Source organism: Lasiosphaeria miniovina (assembly GCF_030549165.1).
Source record: "Lasiosphaeria miniovina strain SMH2392-1A chromosome Unknown B0T26scaffold_2, whole genome shotgun sequence".
Lineage (NCBI taxonomy): Eukaryota > Fungi > Ascomycota > Sordariomycetes > Sordariales > Lasiosphaeriaceae > Lasiosphaeria > Lasiosphaeria miniovina.
This window is the reverse complement of record NW_026848221.1, coordinates 1,853,138-1,876,660: the sequence shown is the minus strand read 5'-3', so window position 1 is coordinate 1,876,660 and position 23,523 is coordinate 1,853,138. Positions and strand designations below refer to the sequence as shown.

Genomic DNA, 23,523 nt, shown 5'->3' with positions numbered 1-23,523 from the left:
CCAGGTGTAATACGCTGAATACGCTGCAGTGCATATACCCTGTAACTTTAGGGGAGGTTTCTTAAGATTAGAGCCATCCGCTGCCAGCTGTATTGATTGGCTAGCTGATGACCCTCGTAAAAGCACAGGCCACCGCCTTCCAAATCCGGGGTGGGCAAAACTTCGTAGCTCCGAATTTTTTTTTATCTCTGCTTGTTTATCAACCCCACTGAGAACGGAATTTCCAAAGCCAAAACCGAGAGCAAGGCACGCCGTCGTCTAGCTCGCAAAACAGTTTAAAACCGCCACCATGTCTGACGAAATCGTCTGGCAGATTATCAATCGTGAGTCGCCTCTTCCCGCGTCTCAAAAGGGTCGCACATCGCTAACCCCAGGATCCAGAGCAGTTTTGCGCCTTCAAACTCAAGTATGTCGTCGATGCTGTTGCGCTGCGCTCGCCGTGATGGCCCAATCTGACATTGTTTAGGACAACGAAGGGGCAAAACTTCTGCAGAAACGAGTACAATGTATGTATCGCTGTGCCATTGCATGCGAAACTTGTCGTTTGCTGACACGGTAGATCAGGTCAGCGGGTTGTGCAACCGGCAGAGCTGCCCCCTAGCCAACAGCCGATATGCGTCTGTCAGGACGTCCCCCAAGGGGACAATTTACTTGTATATCAAAACCGTACGTGCCCCAGCACCTACGCCTCGGCCAGACATGTCCCCGAAACCACAGGGGTTGCGGACATGTGGTACTGCTTGGGAGATTACTGACTTGCAACCCCAACAACCAGATTGAGAGAGCCCACATGCCCTCGAAGTGGTGGGAAAAGATCAAGCTCTCGGCAAACTACCAGGACGCGCTAAAACAGATCGAGGAGAGGCTCCAGTACTTCCCCAAGTTCCTCCTTCACAAATGCAAGCAACGCCTCACCCGGCTTGTCCAAGTGGCGACGCGCATGCGCAAGATAGCGGCCGAGGAGACGCGGCTGGGAGAGAAGCTGGTCCCGAAAATGGCGCCCAAGATCAAGCACCGCGAAGCGGCAAGAGAACGCAAGGCCCTCATGGCGGCGAAACTAGAGAGGACAATCGAGAGAGAGCTCCTCGAGAGACTAAGACAAGGTGCCTACGGAGATCAGCCGCTCAATGTCAACGCGAACATCTGGAAGAAGGTCCTGAACGCGCTCGAGACTGAGGGCGAGGGCACCCGGGACAAGGATCTGGACAAGGGCATCGAGGACGACGATGAGGAAGCGGACTCAGAGGAGGAGCTCGAGGAGGATGAGCTGGACGGTGCGGTCGAGTACGTGTCCGACTTTGACGAAAGCGACGAGGAGTTGGCAGACATTGAGGACTGGCTCGGAAGCGATGATGGCGATGATGCCGACGACGATGACGATGACGACGACAGTGCGGATGACTCGACGGACAAGAAAAAGAAGGCAGGGGACAAGCGAAAGAGAGGGCGCGTGGTGAAGATGGAGGGCCGGAAAAAGAGAGAGATGGAGGTCGAGAAGGAAACAGAGAGGTCAAAGCTGCTTGCTTTCTAAGGCTCGAGACAACTGTCACGTCAAGGAGAAAAGGTTTCTGGTCCATTCATGGGCCCCAAATATACCATAATGGGAGCGGATGATGCTCCGGGCTAGGTACTTTATATGTCAAGGGCTCTGAGCGCAGAGCTCTGAAATTTTGGCACTTCTAGTGATGCAGACTGTGATTACAGACTGTGCTCGGCGGCTCAAGAGGTCATCCGACTGCATTCTCAGGTCGAGAATTATCGACAGGGATTGTTTTGCGGCACGACAAGGCTGTTGGGGGGCTCGCATTAATCCCATTGTCAATGGAGAATGTATAAAGTGGGGGGGGGGGGGGGGCTGTGGGTGGCTCGCAGGCCTGGACCAGTGGTGTGAAACAGCGAGGTTCAAGCACCAGGTAACAAACTAACGTGCGCTGAGACAAGCCTTTTCGACTCGCCTCAACTCAACTGCACAAATCCGACATGCACATGCCACTGCACTTGAACAACGCGTGGCTCTTTTAAACTCGCACAAAATCTTGTGACATTTTTGCAGTCGCCCATAGCGAGCGACGACGACGAATAACACCAAGCCTCAGTAGCAGTCGTCGAAACAACCCCTCCACCGTCCTCCGTCAGGTGCCGTTCCATTTGCGACTGCTTGGAGGTTTTACCCCTCCTCTCTCCTATCGCACGCGCCCCTCCACACCGGGGCATTCAAGACAAGAATTCGAGACTAAATCTTGGCGCACCTCGGCTGACGACACGACCTCGCCTGCCTACACCTTAAGCGGTTCACCTCCAAACGACAACGACCAAATGGCGTCGTGGTACAAGGGCCTCATCTCGAATGCGTCGACCAACATAAGCAAGCTCCAGCGCACCTACTTTGGCGGCGAGAGCGACGGCGACACCGAGGACGACACGCACGTGTGCCGCGTGCTGCGCAACTACTACACGGAAAAGGGCCAGCCCTTCCCCGGCTGGCTGCCCCCAGACCCCAAAGCCCCGCCGCCCCAGCAGCCCATCTACGCCCAGCAGCCCGGCCAGCAGATCGGCAGCCGCTACGGCGGACTGTCCGCGCCTGTTGGGGGGGGAGGGAGTTTGAGCAGTCTGTGGGATAACAACAACAACTCCAACAGCAGACCAGGCCCTGGCGGGCTCCCGGCGCGCAGCCCCGACCCCCGCAACCCGTTCGCCAGCCGCGGCGGCGGCGGCGGCGGCGGCGGCGGCAGTGAGCGAGACGACTACCAGAGGTCAGCCAGCTACCAGCAGCGGTCGCCCGCGGCGTCGTACGGCGAGGGCCCGACGCCGCCGGCCGGGAGCACGTCGAGCGCGCAGGAGAAGCTGAAGCAGAGGCTGTGGGGCGCAGCGCGGTCGGCGTCGGCGAGCCCGGCCGGCTCGGGGCCGTTCCAGCCGCCGGTGCAGCAGCAGCAGCAAGCGCCCCAGAGCGGCGGCGGCAGGTGGGGAGGGAACAGCGGCGGCGGCGGCGGTGGTGGTGGAGGAGATTACGAAGACCGCTTTGCGCCCGCCGGCGCCTATGGGGGTCAGGGAGGAGCGAGCGAGCAGCCGCCCGTCATGTCGGCAAACGCCCCGTGGTCGTCGTCTGGCGAGCAGGACTACGGGGGCGGCGTGGCGGGCGCCGGCCGCAGGGTCGGGCTGCCGAGCGGGCCCAGGAGAGGAGGACTGCCGAGCAACCCGCGCATGAGGTGAGGAGGGACAGAGCGACGGAGAAAGGGACGCGGGAACGAAACTGCAACTGGCTCGACCATCCAAGAAAACTGCGGGTCTCTGAGGCACGGTGCTAGGCGTGGGATTAATATGGGCGGGGTTGTGGCTCGGCCTTTAGGGGGCGCACTACATCTGGCGCACACAACAGCAACGCATGGCCATCAACATGGACAACGTATTCCCTGCCTTGTGCACCCACGGCAATAGATATGTCCCGGTTTGATGGCTGTACTTACACGCAGCATTTGCGCCTGGTCTGTCGGAACGAAAGCGGGGAGAGAGATGTTTAAGGAGGGAGAGGCCCGGCCTTTTGCGCACGTGCGGCCACGGGAGGCGAGCAAGGCAGTTGCGGCAAGCAACTGGATATCTGGAGGGGTGGGGGAAGGGAGTCAGACGTTAATTATAGCGGGGACCGGGTTCGGAGTTGTTTTATCATCATCATCATCATCATCGTATAGCAAGCGGGTAAATCCATGTTATTTTTTCTTCTGCTTTTTACACTACGTTATCACATACCGTGTCTCTTCGCATGCATACATACCTGGCCAGCTGAAATCATATGACTTGGCAGCTTGGGGATAGGGGATAGGAGTAGATTGACTTGTTCCCCTTTCTGGGGGATCTAAAGTGCGGTCGCATATATGATGAGAGAGAGGTATGGCATGATAGAGGAAGGATGAAAGACCTCTTGATTGTCTGAGAGGGTCACTTAATTAACCTGGCTGCTTGTGGGGTTTCGTTGGGGCTAAACCTTAATTCCTAGGTTTTGTTGTTGTTGTTGTTGTCTCTGTGTCCTTACTATGCCCCCTTCTATTGTACAAAGCATGTTACGACGGGTATTGTAGTTAATAGCCGCGTCTCTTTTAAGGGCGTCGTCACATAAGTAAACAGGTTGTTTGTTGTCTATATGCCTTCTTGGTAGCTTAGATTGGTCTCTTTGTCTGAATGGCGTATGGTGCTTCATGTCCGTATCTCTTTCTCTTCCTATTGTGTGCCTCTTAGTTAAGTAGGTACTGTTTCCGGGTGACTCGCTGTGTTTGTAGGAGGGCTACGGGTTGTTCTCCTGTTCCCTTTTCTCGGCCGTTTTGCTTTTATTTTCTGGTGTTTGGCCTTTTGCCTCGTAGACTTCTTCCGTGTTTCTTTCCCTGTTGTCGATTCGTATATCTCTCTTATGTACGTACCTCGCCTACCTCAAAGCTTTGTGTCTTTTTCCCCCAAACCCAGCTATCTAGTTCCCGTTTCAAGTTGTCTATTCGCTGACTCGCTAACTAACCCCATGGAGGAGCGACGTCCACAAGTTAGATTTATCACGACACCAATCGTGAAATGGCTTGGAACCATAACTAGGTAAGCACACACTAAGTTAGATGAGCTCGATTCAAGTCCCAGTTTCTATATCATTTCCATAAATGAGAACTTATAGTCTCTGGTGAGGGCGGCAAAGGTGCGAGCAACCATTGGTGTCGCCAGTTGCCCCGTGCGTCTCGTGTGGTGCGGGGATATTTCATGGACTTTGCTGTTGAAAGCCACCTCATGTATTTAGCCAAACAAGCACCGCCATATCATTGTAGGGCTGTTGTTTTTGCAATATCGGCACTGGCAACACCCGCAGTCTCTCAGTCTCTTCTGTCACAGTGGTAGTGATAGGGCCATATTTTAAATTCGATAGGATACCTTCACTAGCGGCAATCTGATCAAGTTGTCTATTTATCTTCACTCGTCTAAGGGTCCAGTTAAGGCTCAGACAGCCGGTATCAGCCTCAAGGAAAAAGGGAAACCCAACTACTCACTGGCCCTCTCGAGCACACACACACATATATGCATACAGAGAGAATATAACAAAACAGGACAGTATCAACATTCACACATCGCCACACGTTTCTGGCAATAGTTCGCAATACCCCGTATGTGTATCCTCCCGAGCCTAGTTTTTGTACACGCCACTACAGCCCCGTGAGATATCGTACGGGGCCTAATTGTTTATGCGAGCTACAACACGGCGGAAAGAAAACGAATGTGTCACACTCGATGGGCTGACTGGGCATCATCAACTCCTAACTGACAGCGCGAGAATGCAACGGCATCGATTGTCTTGACTTTGGACCGTGCTACGAACTAACATCTTTCTTGTAGAGTTGACATGCCTTGATAACATGGACTCACTCGGTGCGCCTTCCGATCCTCAGTTAATAGACTGGACTAGTATCTTCTCTCCCTCTCATTTCCCTCCATGGATTCAAGAAGGGGCTGATAGGACAAGGAATGACAATCTAGGCAAAGCAGCCAAGAAGACCAAAACGACCCTCTTTATCCGGCCGTGAAATTGCCCGAACAAGCCAACCAGCCAGCCAGCGTCAAAGAACCGCCGACGAAGAAACCGACACAGAGCAAGCTACGGCTAGCAAAGCAGGATACGAGGAGAGTAAAAAAGACTGAAAGCGAGAATCTCCAGACAAACCTCTCCTCTCCAAGCGGCACAGAACACCGATCAACAACGGCGTGTCCAGAAGCATAGAGAAGAAACAGCCGACCCACCATCTCCAACAAGTTCGCCAACAGCACGGCCATGGCCTACTTCTGCGCCGCAGCTCACCTCACCACCAGAGAAGAGAACCGAGAATCACATAACGTCAGCAACAGCTCAGATCCTCATGGCTGCGTTTGACAGCTGATTAACTATTGCCGGTTGCGAGACCGAGAACAAGGCAAGACAGGCAGGGGTCAAGTAAGTGACGTGACGTGAGTCAACTCCCGCCGGCCACCAACGTCCAGACTTCCAAGGGGATCGCAGATGTATCTAGCTGCTGACTACGCAGCTTCTGACTTGGTCCCATGTGTGTACATATGTATGTCTGTACGAAGACGGCATGGTGTGTGTGTGTGTGTGTGTGTGTGATGGAAGCAGGCAGATAGGCAATGACACACAGAGAGCGAGAAAAAGCCCGCCGGCCGAGCCGGGGCCGCCGGCTACGAGCCGCTCGCTGCCAATTTCTCTCAGCCTTTTTTTTTCCTTCTGCGGTCGAGAACACACACACGCACACACACACGCACACACACACACACACTCAACGCCCACGCCCAGGAGGTAGTTGCTGACCTTGTCTTTTCTATCTCTCGGGTAGTGGTTCCGCGGCGAAGTATCTCAAAAAAAAAAGAAGCTCTGCGGAAGTTGGGAGGCGACCCGCAGAGCGAAAGAAAAGAGGGACTGGGGACGTTCAACGCCAAATAGCATCTACGTAGCATATTCTGCGTGTTCTACACCGAAAGCTATGTCCCTTTATTCTTCAAGCAAGCGAAAGGGATAGATAGAGCCACAGACGGACGGACGGACGGGCACGGTCAAAAGCCACTTGCCAACTAGACTCGGGCCAGACCGCCTAACTAATATTCATCTCAGCTAGCAGCCCCGTCTGGGCATACTATACTGTACAGCTGAACCAGGTTGTTTAGGACGGACGTGCGTAGACTATCCGCATGTGTGTATCGTACACAACACAATACAAGGTCTATGACCATGACCATGACCTAGATAGGTACGGAAGTAGGCATGTACAGCACAGTACAGCCACCTCGGCAGCGAGCCCTGGCCGCCGCCCTAGCGCAGCTCGACTCGACGCTTCAGTTCAGCCATGGCTGCGTTCCCATCTGTCGGGAGCAGCAGCCACCTAACTAGTTGCGCCTTCTCGTATATAGGTACAGTACAGTGCTCAACGACTTAGCTTGGTTGGTTGGGCTCGCTTGGAGCTTCTGGTCCGGCACGGGCCACCTAGCCGGCCGAATCAGGGAGAAGGGGATAGAAGAAGGACAGAAAGACAGAGATGGCTTCCGACCATTGGCGCGGAAGGGAGACGAGCGGATGGACAGCCAAACGGACAGACCGGCAGAGCGGGCGGCAGATAGACAGACAGACAGACAGACAGGCGGATACCGGCGGCAGCGGCAGCGACAGCATCAGGAGCAAGCGTGTAGTAGGTAGTAGCACTAGCCGACACCTAACACACACACACACAGAGAGAGAGAGAGAGAGAGAGAAAGAGATAGAGAGAGAACGTGCCGGCGTAGACCCCAAAAGCCACGGCCGTGATAGTAGTAGCGGGCTGCCCAATAGGCCACAGGTCACACAGGCCACACAGGCGGTGGGTGGTGGGCGTCGGTGGGCTGTAGAAGGATTCTATTTCCACCACACACACACAGACGAATGACACCACCGCCGCCGCCATATCAAGACGCGCAGTCAAGCCCTGCCGGCCTGCCGCGGCCCAGCCGACTTGCCTAGTAGGGCCCAGGCTGTCCGAAAATGGCATTTGATCGGCGGGCATAAGTCAGCGTGACTGTCCGGAAAGGGGACGACGGGTAGCAGGGGGGATGATGAGAAGAGAGAGAAAGAGAGCCCCCCGTCAGGTCATACGTCAGGTCAGATACTAAGTAAGTATCGTGTGTGTGTGTGTGTGTGTGTGTGTGTGTGTGTGCGAGGATCTCAACCGCAAACCGAAACGAGTCGTCAAGGTATTAAGAGTGAAGGAACAATAAAAACAACCCACCACCCTCCCCATCCTAAGAGCTAGTTGGTAGTTTTATTGTGGTGTAGCATAAGGTGTGCGTTTGTAGTGCGTGTGTGGATGATGCCGAGGCGGCGCGGACGGGACGGATGATCTGCACTACATGCAGAGAGAGCGCGCAACAAAAAAGAAAAGAAGCGATCATGGCCATCCATTCATCTGAAATACGGCTCCCGGTCCCGTCGCGGCCCGCAGCGGAGAGAGGCTGGTCTGGTCTGGTCTGGTCTCTAAGACTTTAAGGACAGGCCTAGATAGGTAGGTCGACTACCTAAGGTAGGTAACCGCGTTGCTGTCTCGAGGGACCCTGGGCTCGGGTATCTTATCTCATCTCATCTCATCAATCGGCGGTCCGACCACGTTCGATTGGGGGGCGCCTCGTCAAGTCTCGCCAGCGAAATAATTGGAAAAGCGCCCACCCGCCGTCGATCACTCGGAGTAATTATCCGGCCGCTAGCTTAGCGCCAGAAAAGAGCAACAAAACCCCAGACGAACGAGATGAATAACATTAATAAGACGAGACGAGACGAGCCGAGCAGGGCTTACAGTTGGCAAGGTAGCGGAGGAAAAAAAAAGGACGAGGCCAAAGAAGCATGGGGCTCGAGGACCCTGAAAATCTCTTTCCGCGTTCAGGCTCGGGTCGGCTCGCTCCCGATGATGGTAGTGCGACGGTGACATGCCCAATCCGCCATATATCTTATATATGATATCAGAAAGAAAGAAAGGACATCATAGCTTGTGTTGCTGCACTGGTAGGCTAAGGTAGTAGTGAAATTCTGGGCCGGTGGTTGCTTGGAGATATTGAGATGAAATGCCTATCCAGAGTACATGCATACATAGATGCATACCTTGGTGCGGGAGGACCACTACCAATACACCCATCTGCGAGTGGCAGAAGGAAGCTGCAGGCTTCATCCATTCCGTAGGCACCACACACGGCAGGTCCATATCGTCTGGTGCTTGCGTCTGGCTACGATGTCGATGGAAGCGAAGAGGGGGAAAGGCAGTCAAAATGGGGGGGGGGGGAAAGACGGTGAGAGCGTTGAGTGGTCCTCGAGAGGCGTGACGGTTCCTGCATCGCTGGCTTCCCCTCTTTCCCCCACCGATGCTCGCAGCTCTGGGAGATGCGAGATGCATCCAGGTCCCTTCGTAACTAAGCAATCTCTGGCAGATCAACGTGAGCAGCTGGTTTGCCAGAACGGATAGGTCTTCTGCCCGCCCAAAGAAGGCTTATAGCTAGCTGACGAGCGATCGGTCGACTGTCGCTCTGGGTGGGCAGCTTTCCTTTCGCAACCGACCCTCTCTACGTCGAGATCAAGAGACGTCTAGGTCAACGTTGTTGATGTGGTTTGCGTTGCCTATCGCTCTCGGCTTTGTCCTGTTAGCACCTCGGAATTTCCATAAATAGGACACAGAAAAGACATGCTAACTAGTATACCACCCGAGCCCCGTGTTGTGAAACGACCAACATACGGGTAGGACGAAGTGTAAAAAGCAGAGAGAAGCAATGTGAAGGAAACCCCCAATATGCTGTGGCCAAGATGCAAACGTAGGTACTGTACTGTACATAATTGTGATCTAGAGCCATGAGAGATCTTAGGTTGGGGAAGGACCTGCCCTGAAACGCTAGAGAGTGATGAGAGGGTACGGAGTACATACCATACACGCATCTACACTAATACGGAGTAGATAGAACATTACGGCTGCTCCCTCGTCTAGGCTGCCCCCCCCCACCTTCCCCTCCGTACCGGAATACACAACAATATACGGGCATTGTAGAACACGATCGGAGTTTCTCGAGGCGCGGCTCTTCGAGTTGACGTGTCTTGACTGTCAATGCCGCCGTGTTACCAACCGTTCTCTTTTTCTGTTCAGTGTCAGTCCGTGGCTTGGCTCTTTCTTGTCACAACGGCCTACCGGGCTAGCTCCTGCCGATCAAAGCAAAGCTCGGCGTCCATTGCGGATGCCAAGTCGTGATGAGATGCCCCGTGAGCTCAGTCAACCAAAGAAAGCGGGAGCGGGACGCCGTAAACGACCCAGACCAAGATCTTGGGGCCATTGGCGGCCGGACGGGCTGGTCCCACCTGCGACCGAGACTCGCAACTTGCAGAAGTGATGTGTACTGTGCGGTGCTGTGCGGTGCGGTGCGGTGCTGCGCTGTACCTACATGCTGTGCGTCCTTGAATCCGCAGAACCACTTACTGGCAGCAGATTCTCCGATCAAACCATGTCATTTGCCCATGCGGCAGTCATATTGAATCGATGCATCCTGCAGACTCCCGACTGACTGGCCGATTGACCTATGATGGGCGCGGCGCAACTTACAGCATCGGACTGTCTCGTGCTTTCCTTTCCCCCTCCTCCCTCCTCCCTCCTCCCTCCTGCCACGGCACGGCTGGATGAGAATCATCGCAGCGGGTGTCTGTCCGGGTTTGGTTAATACTAGTGTAAAAAGCCTCTTAAAAGTCGTCATCGAATTGCTGGCATCGCGCGTTAAGCGCTGAATTGGCGAGCTTTCCGGGTGTAACCCTCCTCTGGGCGGACGCACCCTTTCAGGAGCTTGACGCAGGCCTAGCTGCTGGCCCACCCCGCCATCTCACACACCACTACGTATGTAGTGTAGTGATCCGAAGGGGGGGGCTTCTTGTGCCCGACTGTGCTTGTGTGACCTGGAGCCACGAATCCTTGATCCGGGCTTGTTTCGTCGTGTGTGTGCGTGTGTGTGCATGTGTGTGTGAGTTCCATCAGGACCCCCCTGGGAGCTGGGGAGCGGCATCTTGGTGATGGCTTGGCCAGCAAGCATCTATTCGGACGTATCTAGTATATTCTCATCAGAGACTCATCAGTGTTTATGCGGTTTGGTCGTGCCACCCAGTCTTTGTGTGTGTACATGAGTCTTGAGGGCACACGTGCATCAAGACCCACTGCTTCGGAATCGATTGCAGCAAAGATCGGCTGTGCCTGGCGCCCAGCACCTGATACGTGCTGTAGTCAGAAAGGAGACTTGGGGCATCCGAAGGCTCGAGGCTGGCCAATACCTGAGGACGGCTGCAGACCCAGGGTGCTGTAGCCAGCCGAATCCGATGGAATCAAGATACACGTATCAAGGAGTCGGAGCGACATGGTCGTCTGCCAGACTTGATCAGCGCTTTCCCCCAGCCCAATCAATACGATGCTCGCCTCGACACTGGACCAAAAGGATGGCCAGAAACGACATGTGAGGGACAAGATGAGATCTGACATGTTCTTTAGTTTGCCTCATTTCATCTCCGTCGTCATTTCTCGGTCGGAACCTCGCCGCTCTATGGTCGTGTCAGCATGACATCGCCACCATCGCCGGCGTCTCAGTCGCCGTCGCCGTACATTTGGCGGCTTTGAGCGCTGCCGTGCGCCTTCACTTCTCTGCCTGGACTTACTCGGCTGGGCGGTATTATCGCCATCAGCAAATCAAGTTACGAAACAGGCCGGCGCCGACTCGATGGACGACAGGGATTATTATCTTTCGCCCGCCCCAAAAGAGCGGCTGTAACCGAGAGTACGCTGGGACCAATCGAAAGCCCGCGTTGGCCTTGCAGAGGCTCTGGAGACGGCCGCATCCCAGACCCCCGATAACTGGTAAAGTCAATTGACGGTTCGGTGCACATAAGCTTGGCCATGATAACCCAAAGCCGGCACAACACTGCATGTCGAGAAGCTGTTAAACGGTCTTGATGCAGAGACACTTTAAAACTCGACAATTTTAGACCGCTGCAGTCACGGGGCAAAGACCCCATCTGCGTATGTACTGTATGTCCTGTATGTGTGTATGTATGTATGTATGTACATACTATGTACATGCGTACACTTGCTACTTATCAGTTATTGTCGTGAGGGAGAAAGAACCGACTTGGTGGTGGACACGGAAACCGGCGACGGCAAATTTCACTTACATGTTAGTCAAGAATCGGGACGACATTATTTGTTTCGTCACTGATTGACAGGACTGAGGAGACAAGAGGCGTCAAGGAAAACGAAATTTGGTGCGTCACTGGATCTGTTATCTTCGTGGAGAAAGAAGGTCCCTGGGGGTGTGGGATAGTGCTGCCGCCTCAAGACTGAAAAGAAAGTTTCTTTGAAACGTTTGACAACGACAAGCCTTCGCCCCCCCACGCAACCGGAGTTAGCTCACTTGTTAGTTCAATTTGGTCAAGAGCGGGGACGAGCACTATCGAGACCATACCTGTCACTAGTCTCTCTGTTCCTTCTACAAGCAAGTGGTAGCGAGCCTCGTGTTGTCAGGGAAGTATTGCTGGGCCCTAGCTCGTACACGTGAAGTTGTCATTGTCCGCAAAACTGAGCATAAGCATTCCAGACAATGGTTTACGATAGGAGTGAGATACAGTGAAGGAACGGGTTAGATGTTTGCGAGGCCAGCCTGTAAACTTGCGGTGACAGAAGGCTGGCAAGCTACTGTAGTTCTTCCGTGTTACTGGCATGAATAGCATTTGCGCATAGCATGTGGTGACGCTTGGCGGAGAGAGCTCGGTAAGTAAATCAGGCCTGTTCTCACCCCTCCCAATGACGTTGCGGGGAGAGGGTCGGTGGTGGTGGTGCGGTCCTGTCCTGTCCTGTCCTGTCCTGTCTCCTGCCCTGTGGGAAATAGGAGCAGGAACTTGGTGGTTCTCCGCCTGCACAAACTTATGCTACCCCGTGTTCGTGCTCGCGCATGTTCGTGGTGGGTGAGTCGCACCAATTAAATCGCCTGACCAGGGATCGGCCCCATCAACCAAAGCACTGGGAACAATAGTGGCAGGGGTTTATATGCCGACAAGGGTCAGTTGAGGCAGGCTATTCCATAAATGGAAATTGGCTGACTGTGGAATGGCCGACGGGTCTGGGGTATTGGCACGGAATACACCGCGCTCCGCCCACCGCCCGTATCGAAAATGGTCCTCAGGACAAGCGCTAGCGGTCAGTCGCGAGGTTCCCCGAAGCCACTTGCAGAGTCTAGCAACCAAACCAACGGCAGCCGGAACCGCTCCGGCGCGCAAACACCACGGGGTCAACAATAGTTGCGGAACTAGTTCGTCCCCAAGTGCTGCTAGCCACGCGAGCGTGCTCAGGGGGTTCTTCGACACTTTCAGCCCGGCCGAGGAGAATCCGGGAGACTTGAAGAGGGATAGAAGAGGTACGGTGTACAGACAAAACGCAGTACGGAAAAGATTCCGCAAGGATCGTCGATACCAAGGTTGTTTTGATTTGCTCATGTCCCAAATATAGTGATACACGCAGGTTCTTTTGTTCCCGTGATGTTCCGAGGCTTTGGGTAACATGGATGTCATTCGATCGGAGCCGATTTGCGGCGGCCTCGTGTCATACTATGTACGGAGACCTCTAAATTGGAAGGGAAGCGAGATAGGCTGTGATGGAAGCGATTGTCTACCTCGCCGTTGGGTCCTGGGCTGAGTCAAATCCAGGAACCCCAGCTTCGTTGGTGAACCATCGCCACGGGTCGTGGGCTGAAACGCCAAGCTGAATCCGGAAACCCCCATTTTGCAGAAGCGGGATGGCGGTTGCTTTTTGATGAGGTGCGAATGCTTGGATTGGCCTGGGGCAGGCAGGTACCGCAATAACAATTTGCCTCTTTGCAACACGGCCAATTATATAGGAGGATACAAGGGTGAGGCCAATCCCGACCCATTATGCGGAAACCCTGCTGAATCTGTTGATTTAGGTCTAGCCCGCATATTTGGGGCGATTCTTGGGACATTAGACTCCAGTTGGTCGCCGGAATTCGTTCCAGAAAAACTGACACATCACACCCCAACAAGCGAACTAATTGTTTATTGGCGGCGGAGAAATAGCAGAATATATTCCGTGCAACATGCTCCGTAAACAAATGACGCTATCGAGGCTTGTGAGGCTAGAGACTCGCGATGGATCACGGGAAGTCTCGGGCGGGTGCCGGCGGGATCGGGACGGGAACTTTACCAGTAGTGGCCGCGGAGTTTGGGCTTGGTGAACGCTTGATTCGGTCCTTGGGGGTCAAAGGCCCTTGCTTAGTACAGTACTCAGTGTGAATGTGCTCCATCTAGTACTGTGTATAAACAGCAAACAACAACCTTGAAGTTTTAAGCTGCTCAACGTCTGCGGACATCGTGATATTTTAGGTCTCCTGAGAAGCACGATGCTGTTGAGATGATAAGGTCGTGTTCTAATCACAGAAAGAAATTAAGATAAGAGAACCGGACTCCGCGTTGTCAAGTAAATCAGTGCGAGCAATGCGTAATGCTGGGTAACACCCACGTAATTACTACTGTGCTGTGGTGCCTCCTAGCGAGGGCACTGTACGGTGCTTCCTCAAGACGGCGACTGTGCTGGTCACGAGGCGAGTCACACGAAGGCTGGGAGAAGTTTGGCGGGCGAGTCATGAGCCAGAACCCTTGGGCGCCGCAGAGCTCTGCTCATCCCCTCGCTTCAGGAAGGATGGTGAACACCGCGACACTTCCGAATGGCCAGATTGCTTGCTGAAGACGTGCGTGCTTGCTAGCTCAATTCTCCATTGCATTGCGGCCTTCGTATGGAGTACCTTTACAACACAAGGCCCATCAGCCGAATGTACACCGCAGCAGCGGGGACGGGACCTGCAGCCGGTACTTTCGTTTCGTGCATTGAGGTTTTGGGGCGATGTACCATTTTAGCTCTCGGCCACGGAAACCGATGACTGCTGTCCGTTGGCAGTGTGTGAACATGTTGAGAATCTCCTTTCTCGTGATATATTATTGGAATTTGTGATGACCTCAGGCTCAACTTCCAGTCCTCGTCGAGTTCAGAACCTTTGGCTGTTGATTGATCAAGTTCAAGATCCTTGATCCTTGTTGCAGGACACTTAGATCGTCGGGGCCAATCTCTGGCGCTGGCGTACCCTGTCTGCCATGGACATCGGGAATTTTTTGTCTGTTTTAGTGGGACACAGATGGTTCTGAGATCAATGGTTATGGCAACTTGCAAGCTTCGAGAGCTCCCTGTGCGTGAAGCTTTCTAGCCTCATGGGCCACTGGAAAATCAAAGCTAAGGAAGATTGCGAATAAGCGCAGGCCTCAAACACCGAGTGCTCGGTTCCTGATCCTAGTTTGACGTCAACGCGATTCTGGCGTCCTCTGATGGGATTGGGCATGAGGGAGAGATAGCGCGGATGGTGAAAGGGCTCTCTGGCCGTGTTTGCGTAGTTGTCCCGCGGGCATCAAGGTTGTCTGCTCAGCTGCTGCCGCATCCCCTTACGAAGCCTGTTAAGGTCTAACTACGTCCGGAGCAGTCATACTCGGCAGCTACGAAGCAAACAAGGTGGGACTGGCCGATCCGACGGTCGGGGCGCGGTGATACCCGGGGCATTGCCCACGCCACGCTACCAAAGAACTCGTGCTGAAGGCGAGAGAGAACCGTCCTTCAAGGTGAGGCACAGGAGCTTGTCCGGACGACAGCGCCCATGGCAAGTGCAGTGCCGCCATAATGCATACCTGTGACCATGGCATCGGGACTTGACGGCCGCGAGAGAAATCCGTCGTGCGGGATCTAATCATCGATAGGCGTTCCAGGCACCGTCAAAGAAGCCCTTGCCGTCGCCTGAGCATTAGAATGTCGTGATGGGTGGGGCGGAACAGCTCGAAACAAGGGTCTTTGCCCTTCGTTTGCAGGGAAAACCAGTCGCGATTGAGGGCCCGTGAATTAGGTAATGATGGATGCGTACGGAGTACGGATAATGGAATGTGTGGACGAGACGGGTGTTTGTTTTCTGCCCATCTCGCCTCGTCCTCTCTCCGCAAAGGAGGCTATCCTTTTTGTCTGAAACCTTCCGAGACTCTGCAATAACTAAAGGTATGGAGTAATGGCGAGGACGGTATTAGTGTAGACGATGGTGCACCGATGACTCGAGACGAGTATCAGGCGGCTTTCAAATAGAGAACTGCAGTGTGGTCAAGAGCCATCATTACCGGGTAATCCGCCCGCTGCTCAGAAGGACTGCCCGAGGGCCTGCCTGCATTGCAAGAAGCAGACCTGGGACCGTTGATGAGGATGGAAGGAGGGGTGACGCTAAGTGATTGCCGCGCTGGGAGCCAAAATAATGAGGAAGGACCCAACGACAAGGTACCCTTGCTTTAGCTTGGAGCTGGAGCCCTTGGTGCCTCACCCCCAACACACCCGGCTGCTTGGTGACCGCTTGCAAGCCCCCCTTCCAGTCTTGCTGTCTGTCCCGAACGGGTTAGCGCCATCCAGGCCCCGGCACTAGTGACCCTTGTCAGTGTGCCGTGCCTGCTGCCACACCACTTTCAACTCCATCGTGAAGTACGCCTTCCCGGCTTTTCCTTGACGGCTCGGCAAGGGGACAAACAGCATGGATAGGAGCTGACAGGACACTCACTCGTGCCCTGCCAGAGGCCAGGAGTTAGTTGAAGCGAGAGATGAGGGGGACGACAGTATCAGTATGGTAGTAGTGGTGTTATGTTTGCAACAAGACGTCCAGGCAAGCCAGATTCATGATTCGATCTCCGTTCTTGAAGTTGGACGGATGTTGTGGCGGCGGCGAGAGCAGAGCCGCTCGTGTCGGCTAGTTGAGGCCTGGGCTCTTTCCTTTTACATTTATTTCAGCTAGGCAGACACGTTTTGATGCGAGTCTTTAGCTATCAAGTTGCCCGCCCCTTCCGGCATCCCGTCCGCCGTCTCTCTTGCCTCTTTCCGCCCCCTAGTCCTGGATGCCCTTTCCTCTTGTAGGTCGTCGTCATGGTGCCTGCCTCCATGTGCCATTCCGTCTGTCTACTTGGTCAGGTCACCGCCCATCGTTCCCGCCCTTTGACTGAAGTGCCATGACGGCCAATGCTCCCTGCGATATTTCATCCAGGATAAGTAAGGTATTCGTACGTTAATACTACCTTGAGAACGTGAGCTACCGCGGTCGAAATGTAAGGTGTCCGGTCGGCGGTGGGACGATCCAAATTCTGGTCAATATGGTCCTGGACCTTGCGGTCATCCGTTCTCATACAACGTAATGATGGAGGCTCGCTAGAACATCATCTGTGGGCAGTCCCGCTCTCTGTCAAAATGTCTCATCCGGCATGCCACTCGACGGGGCCAGGGCCCTTCCAATGGGTCATTGCAGGGATGGGATAGGTCCGCCTCACCCAGCTTGGGGCGAAGAAGTGCATCCGTACGGATACTAGTCCATGCCAAGTCGACCTGGCCCAAAAAACACCCCCATGGTCCCCTCCTAAAGTCCTGCTAACAGAGGACCCCGGCCATCTCGCAGCGCTCCGCGAGGACCGCAGCGAGCAATGGTGGGGGTCTGATAGCGACGGGACCAGACCCGGTAGGACTTCGTCCATCACCTGCTTTTCTGGGGTGGATGCAGCCACCAGGCTCACTTGGCTGAGCATGGAGGTATTCGTACTAGTAGGCTGCGTTGATGTAGGTAATCCCGTAACGTGGAATGTACTATAAAGGTGATGTTGTTTGGAAAGCGTTGGTCCCAGTACCCGACCTTTCCTACCCGAGGTATATATATACCTTGGGTACCTTGTCACTTGTGCAGTCTACCCGGTACTGCATGTATGGTACCCAACATACGGATACCTTACATTGATCTGTCTCATGCTCGTCTTGCAGGTTACTCTTGCCCTGCTGCTGTCGCCCTGCCCTACCCACCCTGTCCGGCCCTGCCCTGGCTGACCTCCACTCCCCCAGCACCCCAGGTTCCCAAGACGAGTCCCCAGGCCCGTCTCTGCTCTGGGCTGCCACAAACCCAAACGCCAGGTCGTGGAGGAGGGCAACTTGAGCTACTAGCGTCAGGAATCCATGCCGACGCCTCCATTTGAACAAGATCTCCAACCAGCCATGCTATCCCAATCGATTGGCCTCTGAGATGCATACCCCGGCTCCCAGTCTCCCACCAATCCACCCTGGCCCTGCCCTGTCCATATCCACCCTGGCTGTCACTGCCATGAAGCATTGATATATCCCGTCCCGGGCCCTCTCGCCCCTAGGTCCCGTCCTTGGATGACAACCTAAGTCCGCCCCGTCCCGCCCGTTTCATGAACCGTCCGTCCGTGGCCTGGACGACGCCAGACTACACCTCGACAAATACAAACACGCTACCTACCTACTAATAACTACGACTACGACTCCTACTACTACTACTACTACTACGAGATAATAACCAAGCTGGTTCGGCTCGACTGACAGGGCTCACCTTTCCTTGTTGTGTTCTGGCGGGGTTTTGCTTTATACCGTTCTCATTGTCGTACTCTTTGTCGTGTTCTTCTTCTTATTCTTGTTTTTGGTGTTCTATCTTTCCTCGTCATCCGCCGGTTCGCATAGTCCATGGTCTTGCCATAATTTCCTAACTCGGCCCGCCTACACTATTCAAAGTGGCACTGGGCCAACCCCGTCTCCTTCGCCTCGCACCCGCGGCCTCGCGATCCGCACGCTGTACGACACTCGCGGCTCGACAGGGCCTGGGCAGCTGGCCGCTGTTTGCCTGCCTCCTCAGTTCCCAGTCGACGGGAACACGCACCTCCTCCGAACCAGCGTCTTGCTCTTTCGAGCAAGCCCCTTGCCGCCAAGCTGGCTCTCACAGCCCATCCTCCAGCACCCGCGGGCTGGACTCGCTGGCCCCAGCCAAGCGGCGGCGACTATGTCGTGTTGGACGCCAGCATGATGCCGTACGACTCGCGGCCCGTGACCTCGCCGCCTGTACAACGGCCGGGCCTGGCTCCGCACTTCTTCACGAGCCCCTCTTTCACTGCTGCTACCATGGCCAGCGTCCCTGCACCCCAGTATCAGACCCACGGTCCATACGGGGGATACACGTCGTACAGCTCGTCTTCTGCCTTGGGCTCGCCCTTCAAGCATCACCATTATCCGGAGCGACCGCAACTGCGCATCATGTCGTCGAAACTCAGCACAGGCCGAGAGCCGCGTTATTCGCGTGAGGATCGGTCCTCTGTTGAGGGCAGCCTGAGCCCGTCCATCAAGAGCGAGAGCCAGATGTCCGCGGCAAATTCGACAACATCGAATCCTCCGTCGCTTGTCCGGTCCGTGGAAGACGTTTCTACCACTCCCAGTAGCCAGATCATCTTCAACACTCCCCTGGATGCGCTCATGAAGACGATCCAATCCAAAGGCGAGACTGAAGCAGGCGTGAACGAAGCACAGCCTAGTGTCGAGCAGGTAAGATGATTACTGGCCTTCGCGGCCTCTACGTTATATTTTTCTGACCCTTTTAGGTACGAACGCCCACATCTCCGTACCACAGGCTGCTGCCCCAACGGCAGAGGCTGCCGCAAATCCAAGCGTTTGATGAGAAGTCGAACCAAAAACGATTTCACTGCAACATTCCTGGGTGTGGCAAGAGCTTCTACCAAAAAACTCATTTGGATATCCACATTCGAGCCCATACTGGAGAGAGGCCCTATGTAAGATTACCAACAAGGCCTCCCCTTTTCGCTATGGAACTGACAAAGGCAGACTTGCGAGGTGCCAAATTGTGGGGAGAGGTTCTCTCAGCTCGGTAATCTCAAGGTAAATAACTCTACTAGGACGTTGACGTCAAAATCCGCAAGCCGGCAGAGTCTAACATCTTCTAGACACATGAACGTCGTCACACAGGGGCTAGGCCGTACTCTTGTGAAATGTGTGGGAAACGCTTTGCGCAGCGCGGAAACGTTCGAGCGCACATGAAAACCCATGACAAGACAAAGCCATATGTCTGCCGTCTAGACAATTGTAACAAGGCCTTCACCCAACTTGGGAATCTCAAGGTACGTTTTGCCTCTCGTGTCAGCATAGAATTTTATGCCCCTTACCTAGGAATGTGTACTTAGAGCTTATCTATTGTTTCTAGTCGCACCAAAACAAGTTCCATATCAACACTGTCACGGCTCTCACCAACAAGTTTGCTGCCTTGACAGACTACGACACAGTCTCCCAGGCCGACAGGGACTTGTGGGAGTACTTTGCCAACTTGTACAAAAACAGCAACAAGGGAATCAAGGGTCGTGGAAAGCATCGTAAAGTCGAACCTGTTGCACAGCTCTCGCCTGTCCCTCCGACCCCTGGCTACCCCTCCCATTCCCAGACTCCGCTCTTGTCCTCCTGCCACAGTTTACCGAATGTCCTTCATACGCCGCACTCAGTTCACCAATCGCTCCCATTTCAGGGCCTAAGCCACCCTGCCGCTTACAGCATGAGCCGGCCAAATCTGCTGCTCAATCCCAGTGCCCGCGAGGCACAGAACGGCTACGAGATGATCGATGCCGAGAATGCCAGCGTGTCTAGCAGCGGCCATGGCCCATCCACCCACGGACCCGTCTACGACGAAGATCATGGGCGGGAACTGGCATTCGGGGACCGAATCTACTAAAAAAATACCTTTGTTCGCATCTTCTATCCACATCCTGCCACCTCTCTCGGCTCGGCAGACTAATGACTTTGTTTATTTCACGAATCTTACGGCAAGATATGATGAAGTAAAGCCCTCTAGGGTTTGATAGCCAAAACGGCGGCTGTTCTGCTATTACTGTCCGCGATACAACCTGGGCAGGTTGTCTGAAAGTATTCATTGTTTTCGTTTTGTTTTAATTATCTTGGTTTCTGTTTCCCCTCTTATTTTGTCGTTTCGATGAGTCTGTTTTTGTGTCCATTGTCTCCGGGTCAATATCTTCGGCTTTTTAACTACATGTGCGCCTAGCCGGCCGCTGTGCCTATTGATACCAAAAATTTTGTAGCGTTTTCTTTCCCTAACGCTGGGAGGACTGTTTAGTTTTTCATCTTTTATTGTCTCTATTTCCTTTCGCGAGGTTTTTACTTCTTTTTCGGCTGCAATCTGCTTCGCTTGTCTCCTCCACCCGGGCGTTTGTTGTTCGGCGGAGAAGCAGAGAAGACACCAAAAGGAGTTGGGTTGGCTGTTTCATTGTGAAGGCTGTCTGAAACCTGATCGCATCCATGTTCGGGATATTAGTCCTTGGAGAGCGTTGTGTTTTTTCCCTTTTTCTTGGATCGAAGAAAGAAGTTGTTGGGAAACCTTACACGCACACATGGAAAGACTACATTTTGCTAGAGAGAGTAGATCAGATCAGGGAACGGAGGGCTGGGTTGGATGATTAGTACACTGTACACTGCATCCCCCGATACCCAATTCACCAAGAAGGCACGAGCAGGGGTCAACACACTCCACTCATGGTCCCGGCCACGAAGGGCAAAGGTTGCGAGAGGAGACACAGAATGGGAACACACACAAGTCTGGTAAACAGTACAGCAGTGGATGAAACGGAATGGGCATGGAAACGGAAGGGCACGGCACTATCCTTCGACAGAGAAGGAATTGGGTAGCAATAGTAGCTAGGTAGCTAGCTGTCTTGAATGGCAACTATTACCCACTAACGCAATATTAAGATGAGAGTTACCATCGTAATGATTTTTCTTCTCATTTTTCTTTCCCTCTTGGAAGGATTAAATTTTGAATGTGTCCTTGTTCGACTTACCGAGGACCTGCATGTTAGTAATCAACACACGGCAGAGAATGGTGCGGGAGACGTCCGAGAAACATCACAAGGGGCCTTGCCCAATCTTGGGCACGCACGTTGTCCCACCCACCCAACGCTCCTCACTCCTCCCAATACAGGAAACTAATGGCTTTGATCACTCGTCTCGTTCCGCAGGCAATCCCGCAGGCAGTAGAATGATTGATGAATTAATGGGAAGTCCGATTGAGTCAATCGGACCAACGGACGGAGAAGTTCCAAACATAGGTTCCAGCAGTCTACGCGACGATATGCGCACGCACACAAACATAACATGACATGACATGATACGGCCGCGGCGGATGAGAGACATACCTATCTACCTACTTACATACCTAAGCTATCGAGGTACGTGTGACACCGGGGACAGACTTGGGCGGATAGCCCAGGACCTTCCCACTGTGAAACAAAGAGAGGAGAGAAGGAGATAGAGACGGACAAAGTTAAAGATAGTAATAAAGAGATGGAGCAATCTAACGCTCTCCTAAGTATATATATTATAGGTATATATATTCATGAATGTAGAGAATTTTTGCAGCAGGAATAGGGAGGTAGCCGTGGCCCAATGTCTCCGGTTCTTTGCATTCACTTCACATACATGCGGTAACGATACCACCTCTTGTTTCTCTCCCTCTGCTTGTTTCTTGTTTCTCCCGGCCTCGAGAGTCTTGGCTTTGATTGTTACCGCTCCGCCCAATTCCACCTTCCGACTGTCCCTGCACGTCAAATGGGATGGACGAGACGCTGCTGCTGCTGGGGGGGCACTTGCTCTCCGACTTTCTGGTGCAGCTGGCACACGCTCTTGTTTCTTGCCCAGAGTGGGAGGAAATGCAATGGCGGCGGCATTGTGGGCGAGGCAGCATGCCACAACAGGACGAGTGCCTTTCTGCCACTGTCATAGTCATGTTTGTCTATTCCGCCCAGCATAAGGCACGGGGGAGGTGTTCGTGTCTCCATACGCGCCTGTGCGCGATTTTGTGTGTTTTTGTCTCTGTTTGCCTGACATCGCCGGAGCGGATTGGTGGGGCAAGGGGAGAGAGTTCGAGATCAATAACACGCAAAAGGAAGGAGGAGGAAGAAGAGGAAGAGATTTTTAAAAAGGAAGAAAGAAGCGGGTCACTTGTCTCATTCGCGAAGAGTATCCACCGTCGTGAGACAAAGTTCTAGCCGCTAGCCGCTTTGCCGCAACGGTCTGTGTGTTTTCCACAAATAGTTAAAGAGAAACACAGCCGGGGCAGGCGGGCCCGGGGTTGAGAGACATGGTTACCAATCTCTTGCCGTCTCCCGGTCTGTCTGCCTTGACAGATGAACAGATGGGCCGAGGGACACGAGACCGACTAGCCACCGTGAAGGGTGGAAACAAACAAGATGTTGTCGCCGGGCTGGAGCTCATAGGCCTCCTCGCCTTCGAGCTCCCAGTCGGCGTCGTTGATGAGGACAAGGATGCCGGGACGACTGGAGGAGACGGAGCCAGAACGGATCAGCATGACCAAGCGCAGCCTGCGAGGCATCATGGGACGTGCATGGAGTGGAGAGACGTGGATCTCGGAGCCAAGATGAGAGAGGGGGGCCAGCTCAGAGAGAGAGGGAGAGAGAGGAGACATACATGTGGTGATCGAGCACAAAAAGGTCGGTCCGCGGATCTTTCAAGGCCGTGCTGCAGAGGTGGCGGACGAGGAAGCCAATGTTTGACTTCTTGCCCTCGTCGTCGGCAGCAGGCACGTCCAGCGAGTGGTGGCGCCGGTTGGAGAAGAGCATCTCGAGTCCGCCTCTGTCCAGACAGACACTGCGTGAGTCCAAGCCCGGATATAGTCCATGTATACTGGGGACAACAGAGCCGTGACAGCCCCCCACTGAGATACAGGCACGCCTCCCCTTTTCTCTCTCTCGGGACTTCATCTCAACGAGACGACGGGAGGCTGAAGGAGCAAGAATCAAGGCGCGTGACAAAAAAACAGTGACCGACGTGGGGGACAGGGAGAACTTACGAGAAATCCACCGTGATTGGGATGGTTTGCACGGCTGGCACGGCCGGGGGGGCTTGTGTTGCGGCGGCAGACATGTTCATGTGGTCACGACGTGGTCACGATCTTGTCCCGACGTGGTCCCGAAAGACGGTTGGGCACTAATACCGTAATGAGGGAGTGAAGTCTTCCAAGGTACGTAGTCTTCCCGTCTTTGATGGTGGG

General features: G+C 54.0%; 6 protein-coding genes across 6 annotated transcripts; 3 read left to right on the top strand and 3 right to left on the bottom strand.

The window, feature by feature from the left end:
- Positions 1 to 207: 207 nt before the first annotated feature.
- Positions 208 to 1,799, top strand: B0T26DRAFT_693741 (ribosomal L28e protein family-domain-containing protein). The gene is made up of 5 exons (XM_060441211.1): positions 208 to 323; positions 382 to 406; positions 467 to 506; positions 565 to 666; positions 776 to 1,799. Exons 1-5 carry the CDS (start codon positions 290 to 292, stop codon positions 1,529 to 1,531), a joined length of 957 nt encoding a protein of 318 aa, XP_060300118.1. The 5' UTR covers positions 208 to 289; the 3' UTR covers positions 1,532 to 1,799.
- A 517-nt stretch (positions 1,800 to 2,316) lies between these two features.
- On the top strand, positions 2,317 to 2,901 carry B0T26DRAFT_596327 (Sec1-binding region of Mso1-domain-containing protein; the record flags this gene model as incomplete). The annotated part of the gene is made up of 2 exons (XM_060435612.1): positions 2,317 to 2,573; positions 2,832 to 2,901. Coding segments are annotated over 2 exons (327 nt in total), but the record flags the coding sequence as incomplete, so codon positions are not given.
- A 6,130-nt stretch (positions 2,902 to 9,031) lies between these two features.
- Positions 9,032 to 9,607, bottom strand: B0T26DRAFT_125355 (uncharacterized protein). Its single transcript, XM_060433344.1, has one exon. The coding sequence runs from the start codon at positions 9,452 to 9,454 to the stop codon at positions 9,143 to 9,145; it is 312 nt and encodes a 103-aa protein (XP_060300116.1). The 5' UTR covers positions 9,455 to 9,607; the 3' UTR covers positions 9,032 to 9,142.
- A 1,074-nt stretch (positions 9,608 to 10,681) lies between these two features.
- B0T26DRAFT_125387 (uncharacterized protein) lies at positions 10,682 to 11,132 on the bottom strand. The gene has a single exon (XM_060433345.1). The coding sequence runs from the start codon at positions 11,025 to 11,027 to the stop codon at positions 10,776 to 10,778; it is 252 nt and encodes an 83-aa protein (XP_060300115.1). The 5' UTR covers positions 11,028 to 11,132; the 3' UTR covers positions 10,682 to 10,775.
- A 7,242-nt stretch (positions 11,133 to 18,374) lies between these two features.
- On the top strand, positions 18,375 to 20,476 carry B0T26DRAFT_765011 (uncharacterized protein; the record flags this gene model as incomplete). The annotated part of the gene is made up of 5 exons (XM_060446455.1): positions 18,375 to 18,983; positions 19,088 to 19,228; positions 19,281 to 19,334; positions 19,400 to 19,573; positions 19,657 to 20,476. Coding segments are annotated over 5 exons (1,497 nt in total), but the record flags the coding sequence as incomplete, so codon positions are not given.
- A 2,195-nt stretch (positions 20,477 to 22,671) lies between these two features.
- B0T26DRAFT_738006 (ubiquitin-like protein) lies at positions 22,672 to 23,396 on the bottom strand (the record flags this gene model as incomplete). The annotated part of the gene is made up of 3 exons (XM_060443534.1): positions 22,672 to 22,789; positions 22,941 to 23,105; positions 23,323 to 23,396. 3 exons carry the CDS (start codon positions 23,394 to 23,396, stop codon positions 22,672 to 22,674), a joined length of 357 nt encoding a protein of 118 aa, XP_060300113.1.
- Between the last annotated feature and the right edge of the window lie 127 nt (positions 23,397 to 23,523).